This window comes from Chiloscyllium plagiosum, unplaced genomic scaffold, assembly GCF_037043375.1.
Source record: "Chiloscyllium plagiosum isolate Xiang-an unplaced genomic scaffold, Cpla_swu_hap1 HiC_scaffold_4, whole genome shotgun sequence".
Taxonomy (NCBI): Eukaryota; Metazoa; Chordata; class Chondrichthyes; order Orectolobiformes; family Hemiscylliidae; genus Chiloscyllium; species Chiloscyllium plagiosum.
In genome coordinates this window covers 143263809-143276476 of record NW_028270142.1, presented here as the reverse complement: position 1 = coordinate 143276476, position 12668 = coordinate 143263809, and the positions used below count along the sequence as shown (strand labels likewise).

General features: G+C 48.3%; 1 protein-coding gene across 6 annotated transcripts in view; it reads right to left on the bottom strand.

The window, feature by feature from the left end:
• Nucleotides 1–470: 470 nt before the first annotated feature.
• The window catches only part of LOC122548822 (carbohydrate sulfotransferase 9-like), a 124089-nt gene continuing 111891 nt past the window's right edge, over nucleotides 471–12668 (bottom strand). For all 6 annotated transcript variants that reach the window (XM_043687634.2, XM_087986730.1, XM_087986729.1 and 3 more), the window contains exons 3-4: nucleotides 7678–7715; nucleotides 471–3980 (exon numbers count right to left, since the gene is read on the bottom strand). In XM_043687634.2, the coding sequence (XP_043543569.1) occupies nucleotides 2949–3980; nucleotides 7678–7715 (1070 nt within the window). In that variant the 3' untranslated portion in view covers nucleotides 471–2948. The remainder of the gene's footprint in view (nucleotides 3981–7677; nucleotides 7716–12668) is intronic.

The following is a 12668-nucleotide window of genomic DNA, read 5'->3' as shown; positions in this document are numbered from 1 at the left end:
TCTGTCAGTTTGTAAAAGGCCCTCACTTTGATGGAATTAGCTAAAGTTGACTCAGTGATGTTGAACATTGATACCTACCGTATAGATTTTGTAAGACAAACACTCCCACCATGAGACTTGGCAGAGTTACAGTTCAGGTATTTACACACACTTCCTTTGCTGACACATGGTACTTGCTGTGATAACCATGGTCCACTTCACCTTGAAAGGCAACATGAATGGAGGATTGCCAATTCCCGCAGGACTGTAGGCTGCTCTCACTCATCAGAGAGGAAGAGAGAGAGAGAGAGAGAGAGAGAGAGACAATGGCATTGAGGCGAATCTGAAGGTCACCACATCACAGGAAGGATCGAGAATGTGGGTCCTACTTGGTGACCATGGAATTGAACCCATCTTGTTGGCATCACGCTACGTTACCAAGTGAACTGAGCTGGGTGACCCCAAACAGAATGAATCCAATGGCATCGTATGAAAATATAAGTCATTTTATTTCATTACCACCGTTACAATGGAAACCAGACAAAACTGAAATAAATTCCACATTTGTGATTAGGTTTAAACCCTAAGAAAATTATTCATTATTAGTTATTTTTACGACCAGGATTGTAACTCAGAAACAATGAAATCAATCCTACTTTTAGTAATTTTTAAGACTAAGACTTTTCTCTTCCATTATCTGGTCCCTATTTAACTCAAGGGTCAGACGCAATCGGGAGGATTGAACAATATGGGTGACCCAATCCTGGTTTTTCTATCTGTGCCCTCTATGGGAAGCCCATTTTTTCCTTCTCCACAACCCACGTTTAGCTCCTACCACTCCTCACCAATCCCCCCCATCTTCCCTGACCCACTCACACCCCTCTATCTTTAAATGCTGATGGCTGGGAGCAGCACCATACAAATTCCCCTGTTTCAGGAGTCACCTCAGAGCGACTGGATATCCTGGGGTTAGGGCAAGCAGCAGCATGTATTGGCAGGGTATTTTTAATGGGCCCAGAAACCACCCTGTTGGAGGACCAACATTCCACAAACCCTGAAGGAGGTGGGGGTTTTGTGCATTTTGTGATTGGCTCCTGTTGTCTCTTGGTGCCCTGTTGTGTTTTAGCAATTGACTCTAACTCAACAATCTGGAGTAGAGTGGTGCTGGAAAAGCACAGCAGTTCAGGCAGCATCCGAGGAGCAGGAAAATCAACGTTTCGGGCAAAGGCCCTTCATCCTGGGGTTGCCAGGGGAGATTCAAGAGCTTCCATGACCTGAGCAGTACAGGGCGAGGAAAATCCAGTCTTCAGAATTGCCGTAACTTGTGTGCCTGGCAACTGTTAAACTGATGCCCAACTGTGTTGAACTGGTAATGAGAGAACAGTGGAATCCTAAACCGGCACTGTTTGTAGTGGTTACCCACGTGGATTTGCCCTTTGGAGGATTAGATTAATGACCAAGAATTCAACTCCCAGCACTGCTGGGGATATCTAATGTCAACAAATTAAATCAGCTAAAAATAAAAGTTATCGTCAGTAATTTTACTCTGATCTTGAGCAGCACCATACTTCTACAAAATATTGGGCCTGCTCTCTCATTAGAGAGAGATATCTGGTGGTGGTTTAACCCAAGGGACACCTCGCCTCAGGAAGAGGTTGAGAAGGTCAGGCTGCTGTGCTACCCACAGCTGGTACGGGAACTGAACCTATGCTGTTGGCGCTACAGTGCCTTCCAAGCCAGCTGTCCAGAGAACTGAGCTAACCACCTCAAAGTAACTCCTCAATTGTGGTAAAAAACCATCTGGTTCACTAACAAAAATTGAAGTTGCTGGAAAAGCTCAGCAGGCCTGGCGGCAACTGTGGAGAGAAACCAGAGCTGATGTCGAGTGACCCTTCCTCAGAACCCTGGCTCACTAATATCCTTTTAGATAGGTAAATCTGCCATCCTTATGCAGCATGGCCTACATGTGGCTGCAGACACTCAGCAATGTGGTTGATTCTTAACTGCCCCCCTGTAATGGCCCACAGTCATGACCTCATTGAAAGGCAGAGCAGATTCGATGGGCTGAATGGCCCACTTTCACTTCTATGTCTTATGACTGAGCAAGCCACACAGTTTGAGGGGCAATTAGGGATGGGTAATTGCTGGTCTTTTCAGAGACACCAATATCGCCTGAGTGAAGGAAGGAAAATCCAAGCACCTTTAGAAAGGGCAACTGGGGAAATCATTTCCAAATCCACTCAGCTGGTCGTGCAGAGTGAAAAAAAGAGATACACCAGGATGATCCAACATTCTCTCCCTCGGTTACACATCATCCTGATTGGAAATAAAGAGTTAGGAGTAATTATCACCTCATAGACTGCTAGCTGTAAACATCTACCTTATCAGTCCCCTTACAATTTTCTCCATCATTTCCTTTTCACCCCTGAAGACTCTTGCCCCAGGGATGGGATGACAACCTCCAAGATTCTCTCTGAGAAAGCCATTCCTGACGCAAGAGGTTTCTTGACCGTGAGGCCAGACGATGCTATTCAACTGTGGAGTGCACCACAGCCTGCATCGCTCTGCCCACACATAGGTACCTTGATGGAACAAATCTCCCCTTCCCCAGTTCAGGAATGCCTCATGCAAAATGTGGGCACCTCAGCTGGGAATAACTTCATCAGCGGAGGCTAGGATTTCAGTCTTTCGACCCCACCTATGTACCTTATCCTGTTCATCAATTAGGTGAACAGCACACCGCATTTGTCTTTGAAGGAACTGAGCTGAGAGTGGGGGCCACCATTTTCAATCCCATCATCCTATTATTCTACTGAGTAAAAGAAAGAGTAAGAAAATACTTTGAAGGTTCCAAGTTCAAATAGGATTCCACCTGCAGGAGACATCAAAATAAGATCTACATCACAGAATATATTAGGCTTTCCTGATTGATAAATTACTGCCATTTCTCAGGCCCCCCCCCAAATGTATCAAAAGTGTGGCTTTGAATAGTTAAACATGAGGTAGTCCAGGTAATAAAGGTTGTAGAGTTGTTGCCTTTGCAAGGGTGGTATCTGAAGGAGATAGTGTTTGACAACCAATGGCGTGGTTCTCTCATCACTGGAATGCTGGTCTTTGAAACTGGGGAACTGGAGATCGACAGGAGCACCAATCAGCTTCAGGAAGTAGTTAGCATCCTTCTCCAGATCCTCGAACTTCCCGATAAAGTCGTAATCGATGAGGCAGGGCGAGCAGAGCCGGCTGATGGGCTCCCAGTGGATGTCCATGCCAACGGGCTTCTGTGGGTCCAGGAGATAGTGAACAAATTCACCGAAGGTCACGCCAGCCCCTGTGCCCAGTGCCTCGGCACTGGCGTTGGCTCTATACTTCCTGAGGATGGCCTTGCCAAACACCGGGTGGTAGTAGACGTTGGGGTGCTCGAACTTATCCCTGAAGGCGGACACCAGCCTTTCCATGGGGTCCCTCACGAACAGCACTTTGGTGAAGCTGCCCAGGAGCTGGTAGCTCTTGTGTAGGCTGTAGCTGTCCAAGCGGCGGAGGTGTGTCCCGTAGTGCACAAACTGGTGGGAGATGTTGTACGGGGAGGAGGCCAGGCCGTTCAGCACCATCAGGACCCTCTTCCAGTTGGAGCACCCAGCCTTGGGTACCTCGCAGTACAGCAGCTTGTGCCTGTCCTCCACATACACACGCGAGACAAGCCTGTTAAGGGAGCCCCTGGGCCTGCTGACCTGATACCTCCTGCAGAACTCAGCGACGTGCAGCCTCCTCCGCTCGTGGTGCTCGTCCACCGCCAGCGTCCGCTCACTCCTCGGGCCCAGTGGCTCGGGCTGGAGAAATCTCTTCAGCAGCAGGCTCCCCACCTTCCTTTGCTTCCTCAGAGAGGTCCCATCCCTGGCAGACCCAGTACCAGTCCCAGGCCCAGTCCCGGGGCTCGGACCCTTCACTCGGTCAGCCTTGGCCTCCGCACTTTTCTCCTGCATCTCTGTGGGTCCAATCCAGACCTGCAGAAGGTGGGTGGGGTGGGAATGGGAGGATTGGGAGGGTGGGCATTGGGGGTAAGGGATGTGTGGGTGGGGAGTTGGGGGTGGTGGGCGGCAAAAGAGAGGAGTGAGGTGAGATAAAAGAAAGCTGAGGTAAAAGAAAGAACTGAGGGTGATGGAGATCCGAAACAAACACAAACAGAAATTGCTGGAGAAACTCCACAGGTCTGGCAGATGGGCTGAATGGTCTACATCTGCACCCACACTTTACAGAACAAGGGAGATCGGAGTGCTGAGCAGCCCAGGGGTCAGAATCAGGGACAGGCAATGACCAAGCGGCATGGCTGAAGGGTCACTGGACTCAAAATATTAACTCTGTTTCTCTCTCCACGGATGCCGCCAGACCTGCTGAGTTTCTCCAACATTCTTGTTTTTTTTTTTGCGCGTGTGCTTTAAATAAAAGCTGAAGTCTGATCGCCTGGTGCAACCCAAAGTCCAGCAAATACATTCGAAAATGGAAAATGCAAACTTCAAACCTTTTAAGATGCAATAAATGAAGTCTTAAAAGGCTTGCTCCTTATCAAAGGACTGGCATTGGAGACAGTCCAGAGAAAGTTCACTTAGCTGATCCCAAAGGGACGGTCTTATGAGGAGCGGTTGAGTAAATTTGACCTGTACTCACCGGCATATCAAAAAACAAGACATAACTTTATTGATACATACCAAATTCTTAGGGGACTTGACAGGGTAGATGTGGAAAGACTTTGAGTTGATTTTGATTTATTATTATCACATGTGCCGAAATACAGTGAAAAGTATTATTTTGCTTGCTAACTATACAAATCATACCTTACATATGCACATCAGGATAATAGAACAGAATGCAGGATATAGTGTTACAGCTACAGAGAGGGTGCAGAGAAAGACCAGCTCTAATATATGAGAGGTTTAGATTAGATTAGATTACTTACAGTGTGGAAACAGGCCCTTCGGCCCAACAAGTCCACACCGACCCGCCGAAGCGCACCCACCCAGACCTAACACCTAACACTACGGGCAATTTAGCGTGGCCAATTCACCTAACCTGCACATTTTAGGACTGTGGGAGGAAACCGGAGCACCCGGAGGAAACCAACGCAGACACGGGGAGAATGTGCAAACTCCACACAGTCAGTCACCTGAGGCGGGAATTGAACCCGGGTCTCTGGCGCTGTGAGGCAGCAGTGCTAACCACTGTGCCACCGTGCCGAGCGGGGAAGAAACTGCTTTTGAATCTGTTGGTACGTGTTTTCAATCTTTCGTATCTTCTGCCCAATGGAAGAGGGTGGGAGAGAGTATAACCGGGGTGGGAGGAGCCTTTGATGATGTTGGCTAGCTTCCCAAGACAGTGGGAAGTGTAGATGGAGTCAGTGGATGGGAGGCTGGTTTGTGTGATGGACTGGGCTGTGTTCACAACTCTGTAGTTTTTGTGATCTTGGGCAGAGCAGTTGCCAAACCAAGCTGTGATACATCCGGATAGGATGCTTTCTCTGGTGCATTTGTAAACATTGGTAAGGATCCTTGTAAACATGCTGAATTTCCTTAGCCTCCTGAGGAAGTAGAGATGTTGTCGTTCTTTTTTGATTAATTATTACTTCCCCTTGTGGGAAAGTCTAGGACCAGAGGGTATAATCTCAGAATAAGACAATTTAGACAGAGATGATGAGGAATTTCTTCTCTGAGAGGGTTGTAAATCTGACTGTAGTGTCAATAAAGGTCAAAGGATGATGGTTAGGAACACATGGAACGCTGTTAAATGTCTTGGGTGTTTCCAGTCCCAGTTGTGGAGGTGAGGGATCTCACACACCCGTGATCCTGAATCTTACCCCCCAGCAGGGTCATGGTATTTGACAAGTACATGGTTTTAGTAAAGATTAATCCTCAATTAGATGAGTTGTTGGAAGATTCTTGGTCACTACTGTAATATCTCAGATATGATTCCTGATGTAGGAAGAGGGACTGGATTGGTTAGGACTATATTCACTGGAGTTCAGAAGAATGAGGGGCGATCTCATGATCAAATATAAAATTCTGACCGGACTAGGCAGGGTAGACACAGGAAGGATGTTCCTAGTGACCGGGGAGCCCAGAACCGGGGGGTCACAGTCTAAGGAAATGGGGTGGGCCATTTCGGACTGAGATGAGGTAAAATGTCTTCACCCAGAGAGTGGGGATCCTGTGGGATTCTCTACCACAGGAAGTGGTTGGGGCCGAAACATTGAATCAAGAAGGAGTTAGATATGGTTCTTAGGGATAAAGGGATCGATTGGGTCTGGGGAGAAAGTCGAACAAGGGATTGAGTTGGACGATCAGCCATGACCCTATTGAATAGTGGAGCAGGCTTGAAGGGTTGAATGGCCTCCTCCTGCTCCCAGTTTCAATGTCTCAATCAGTATTTCCACTTATGAACAAAATTGAAATGATGAAAATGAGTGCTATCAATGTAAGACAATCCCTAAATGTATCCAGACCAGAATTTAGGGGAATTTTCTTTAAATAGGGAGCAGGGAGAATCTTTGTCTATTCATTTAGTATTGTGAATTCTTGTGTCGTTGGCTGGGTCAGCATTTAGTCCCCATCCCTAGTTGCCCCTCGAGAAGGTGGGGGTGAGCTGCCTTCTTGAACCGCTGCAGTCCATGTGCTGTAGGTAGACCCACAATGTCCTTAGGGAGGGAATTCCAGGATTCTGACTCAGCGCCACTGAAGGAACGGCAATATATTTCCAAGTCAGGATGGTGAGGGCTTGGAGAGGAACCTGCAGGAGGTGGTGTTCCCATGTATTTGAAAAAAATTAGTTCATTGGATGAGGGTATCACTGGCCAGGCCAGCATTTATTGCCCATTCCTAATTACCCAGAGGGCAGTTAAGTGTAAATCACATTGCAGTGGTTCTGGAGCCACATGTAGGCCAGACCAGGTAAAAATGGCATTTACCTTCCCTGAAGGACATTAGTGACCCAGATGGGTTTTTCCAACAATTGATGTACAGTCATCATTAGATTCTTAATTCCAGATTTTTATTGAATTCACATTCCACCATGGCAGGATTCAAACTCATGCCTCTAGAACTTTCCATGTGTTGCTGGATCAACAGTCCAGGGATCATACCACTAGGCCATTGCTTCCACTCTGCTGCCCTTATCCTTCGAGATGGAAGTGGTCATGGGTTTAAAAAGCTATCTAAGGATCTTTGGTGAATTTCTGAAACACATTTTGTAAATGGTATACACTGCTGTGACCAGGTAGTGATCATGGAGGGAGTGAGCCTACAAATTGCCTTTCAAGCTACTCACCATCCTGACTTTGAAATATATCATAATTTCTTCAAAAAAGCAGGTCATTAGCCTTTCTAAGGGCTCCAGGAAAATGCAATCCAACAATGCCTACATCCCATGAATAAATAAATCAAAATGAAATCAAAACTTACTCACTGAGAGGGTGGTAAATCTTTGGGGCTATGGGAACTCAGTCATTGAGTGAGTTCAATGTGAATATGTTAGATTTGTGTAACTAACGACAATCAAGGAGTATGGGATGGCATTGTGGTAGATAATCAACTATGACCTAGAATGGCCGAGCAAAGTTGAAGGGCTGAACAGCCTCGTCCTGTTCCTATTTTTGATATGTTCTCATGGTTCCCGTACACAACATTGTACAACAAGGTCATGAGTGTCAGTTACCTTCGTAGTTTGGTCCTGTTGAATCTTGTATCCCAACACTAAAAGAAAAAAACAGAACGAAGATCAAGATTAATGGTCAGGTAAGTGTAATCTTTAGAATTATAAATTAATCTACTTCCAACCTATGATCACTTCCATCTGGAAGGACAAGGGCAGCAGATACATGGGAACCCCACCCCCTGCAAGTTCCCCTGCAAGCCACTTCATCATCCTGACTTGGAAATATATCGCCCGTCCCTTCACTGCCACTGGGTCAAAATCCTGGAATTCCCTCCCTCAGGGCATTGTGGGTCTACCTACAGCACATGGACTGCAGAGATTCAAGAAGGCTGCTCAACTCCCCAACTTCAAAAGGGGCAACTAGGGATGGGCAGCCCAGACAGTGACACCCACATTCCAAGAAATTCAAGTGAAATAAACCACCTCTGAAGGCAGAATTATAGCCTGGGTTTTGGAGCAGCAATCCAGTGAAGCTATCAGTACTTACAGTTTGATTAGATTAGATTCTCTACAGTGTGGAAACAGGCCCTTTGACCTAATAAGTCCACACTGACCTTTTGAAGAGTAACTCACCCAGACCCATTCCCCTACCCTATATTTACCCCTGAATAATGCAGCTAACGCTATGAGCAATTTAGCATGGCCAATTCACCTGACCTGCACATCTTTGCACTGTGGGAGGAAACCGGAGCACCCGGAGGAAACCCACATAGACATGAGGAAAATGTGCAAACTCCACGCAAACAGTCATCCAAGGTAGGAATCGAACCTGGGTCCCTGGCAGTGTGCCATGCAGCAGTACTAACCACTGAGCCACTGTGCCACCCCCATGCTAGTTGTTAATAAATAAATCAGAGAGCAATTTCTGGAGTTTACACATTATGGGCTAAGCCCATAGACGAGCAGGTTTGTATGAAGGCTTCACTGGTCATATCTCTGAAGTGGTTTGAGGTATCTGCTATACATTGTCCATGTCTCTGTGACCATGTCTTTGGCTGGGAACCCTGCTTCAGGCGGGATAAACACTCCAAGAACAGTGTCCTCGCTTGGCCTAGTGGCCCTGGTATTGAGGCATTATTAGGTCAATGAGCTGTGCTGGCAGGATCACCTTGGCTCCATGCCTGATCCAACACATCCAAAACAAGCTCTCTACTTTGAACGTTGTCACGGCGAGTGGTTACCTGGAGGGCAGAGAACCTCTTCACAGGCATCCTCAAAGCCTCTCCTGCAAAGATGTAATTTGTCAATGGACCCGTGGGAATCTCTAGCTCAAGACCACCCCAACTGGAGAAGAACCCTCCCCAAAGACTCACGGCATCGGAGTGGAAGAAAGCCACCTCCTCCATTGAGAAGGGTCAGATAAGGGTGTAAGGCTTTGGGAGGTTGGTGCTGAGCATCAGCGAGTACGATGATGCCTGACAGATATGGAAGGGGGCAGGTCTGGGGAAACAGCGCAGGATCTTGCAGGATTATAACATTCCATGTGCATCTTGCTCCGCATCTCTGTAACAATATCTATCAAATCAGAGTAACTTGTACCTGGTTCCCAACACAGAGTAATACACATCATGTTAAAGGCAGAAGTCTCTTCTCCTTAAACCGGGGGGGGGGGGGGGGGGGGCAATTTACTCATTCACACTCCAATAAAAAGGCCCTGTAAATCCCTGGCAGGACAGTAGATATTTTTTCACATGCAGGACATGGGCATTGTTGGACATTTATTGCCCATCCTTAGTTGCCCCTTGAGAAGTTGGGGGGTGAGCTGCCTTCTTGAACCGCTGCAGTCCATGTGCTGTAGGTAGACCCACAATGCCCTTAGGGAGGGAATTCCAGGATGTGACCCAGTGACACTGAAGGAACAGCGATATATTTCCAAGTCAGGATGGTGAGGGGTTTGGAGGGGAACTTGCAGGGGGTGGCGTTCCCATGTATCTGCTGCCCTCGTCCTTCCAAATGGAAGTGGTTGTGAGTTTGGAAGGTGCTGCCTGAGGATCTTTGGAGAATTTCTGCAGTGCATCTTGTAGATAGTACACACTGCAGCTACTGAGCATCACTGTTGGTGGGAGTGGATGTTTGTGGATGTGGGGCCAATCAAGCGGGCTGCTTTGTCCTGGTTGGTGTCAAGTGTCTTGAGTTTTGTTGGAGTTGCCCCCATCCAGGCAAGTAGGGAGTATTCCATCACACTCCTGACTTGTGCCTTGTAGATGGTGGACAGGCTTTGGGGAGTCAGGAGGTGAATTACTTGTTATAGTATTTTTAGTCTCTTACCTGCTGTTGGTGCCACTGTATTTATATGGGGAGTCCAATTAAGTTCCTGGTCAACACTGCTCCCCAGGATATTGATAATGGAAGATTCAGTGATGGTACCATTGAATGACAAGGGGCGATGGTTAGATTCTCCTTTGTTGGAAATGGTCATTGTCTGGCATTTGTGTAATGAGAATGTTACTTGCCACTTGTCATCCTAAATGGGATGGAAATGTGTTGCTGGAAAAGCGCAGCGGGTCAGGCAGCATCTAGGGAACAGGAGAATCGACGTTTCGGGCATGAGCCCTTCTTCCTGAAGAAGGGCTAATGCCCGAAACGTCGATTCTCCTGTTCCCTAGATGCTGCCTGACCTGCTGCGCTTTTCCAGCAACACATTTCCATCTCTGATCTCCAGCATCTGCAGACCTCACTTACTTGTCATCCTAAGCCTGGATGTAGCTGCATTTGAATATGGACTGCTACTGAGGAGTTGCAAATGGTGCTGAACATTGTGCAAACATTAGTGAACATTCCCCCTTCTGACATTATGATGGAAGGAAGGTCAGATGAAGCAGCTCAAGATGGTTGGGTCTAGGACACAAGCCTGAGGAACTCCTGCAGAGATGTCCTGGAACTGAGATGACTGACCTCGAACAACAACAACCAAAACAATGCTGTGTGCCAGGTATGCCTCCAACCAGCAGGTAGTTCCCCCCCCCCAATATCCGTTGATTCCAGTTTTAACAAGACTCCTTGATGCCACACTCGGTCAAATTTAGCCTTGATATCAAGGGCTGTCACTCTCCTCCTCCCTCTGGAATCCAGCTCTTTTGTCCAGCTTGAACCAAGACTACTATGAGGTCAGGAGCTGAGTGGCCCTGGTGGAACCCAAACTGGGTGTCACTGAGCAGGTTATTGCTGAGCAGGTGCTGCTTGATAGCACTGTTGATGACATCTCCCATCACTTTACGGATGATGGAGAGTAGACTGATGGGGCAGTAATTGGCTGGGTTGGATTTGTCCTGCTTTGTGTGTACAGGACATACCTGGGCAATTCTCCACATGTCCAAATGTACATTTGTTTACCCTATTTCCTGATGAAATTATGTATAAGTATATTACAATTTATGCAGAGAATCCCCACATCCCTCTGTGCTGTAGCTTTGTACAATGTTTCTTCATTAAATATTGAAAAAATTTAAGAAAACTAACGTTTTAAAGAAACTGTGAGACAGTACAGCACTCCCTCAGCAGTGAGCCTCCGACAGTGTTGCGCTTCATCAGCACTGACCCTCGGACAGTGCAGCACTCCTTTAGTCTGACTCTCCGACAGTGCAGCACTCCCTCAGCACTGACCCTCCAACAGTGAGGCACTCCCTCAGTTCTGACCCTCCAACAGTGAGGCACTCCCCCAGCACTGACCCTCCGACAGTGTGGCACTCCCTCAGCATTACGCTCCGACAGTGTGGCACTCCCTCAGCACTGACCCTCTGACAGTGCGGAGCTGCCTCAGCACTGACCCTTCAACAGTGCAGCACTCCCTCAGCACTGTCCTCCGACAGTGCGGCACTCCCTCGGCACTGACCCTCCGACAGTGCGGCACTCTCTCAGCACTGACCCTCCGACAGTGCGGCACTCCCTCAGCACTGACCCTCCGACAGTGCGGCACTCCCTCAGCACTGACCCTCCGACAGTGCGGCACTCCCTCAGCACTGACCCTCCGACAGTGCGGCACTCCCTCAGCACTGACCCTCCGACAGTGCGGCACTCCCTCAGCACTGACCCTCCGACAGTGCGGCACTCCCTCAGCACTGACCCTCTGACAGTGCGGCACTCCCTCAGCACTGACCCTCCGACAGTGCGGCACTCCCTCAGCACTGACCCTCCGACAGTGCGGCGCTCCCTCAGCACTGACCCTCCGACAGTGCGGCGCTCCCTCAGCACTGACCCTCCGACAGTGCAGAGCTGCCTCAGCACAGACCCTCCGACAGTGCGGCACTCCCTCGGCACTGACCCTCCGACAGTGCGGCACTCCCTCAGCACTGACCCTCGGACAGTGCGGCACTCCCTCAGCACTGACCCTCGGACAGTGCGGCACTCCCTCAGCACTGACCCTCCTACAGTGCGGCACTCCCTCAGCACTGACCCTCTGACAGTGCGGAGCTGCCTCAGCACTGACCCTTCAACAGTGCAGCACTCCCTCAGCACTGACCCTCCGACAGTGCAGCACTCCCTCAGCACTGTCCTCTGACAGTGCGGCACTGGGACAGCTTGGTGTGTTCGTTTATGGGGTGATGTTCTGTCCCAGTTCTGTCTGTTGGGCTATGATTGCATTGAACAATTACTGCTGTCAGCTGAATACTGAGACTCCAATTAGGCAGAGCAAAAAATCATTTACATAATGGAGCTCTGATTTAAAAATTCCCACAACAAAGGAACCAGTTACAATTATGCAGGCAGCGAAACGCTAATGACCAAGGCTGAGAGAATGAATATCAAATCTAATGTCTGAACCATCCATGAGTGAAGCCAGGTCTCAATCTGTCAGCAAGGGGCCCATTAGCGGTTTTCAGGAAAATGATACTTGAGCACAGATGACTCGGACCGGGACAGAGCTGGGACTGAGTTTCTTGCTGGATGTTTTACCTGTATCTTTGGGAAAGCTTTCAACTAACTGGAGTGTGGGAACCAAGGGAGATATCCAGGCTTCGCAAAACACTAGCACAGAGAGAAGTAAGTTCGGT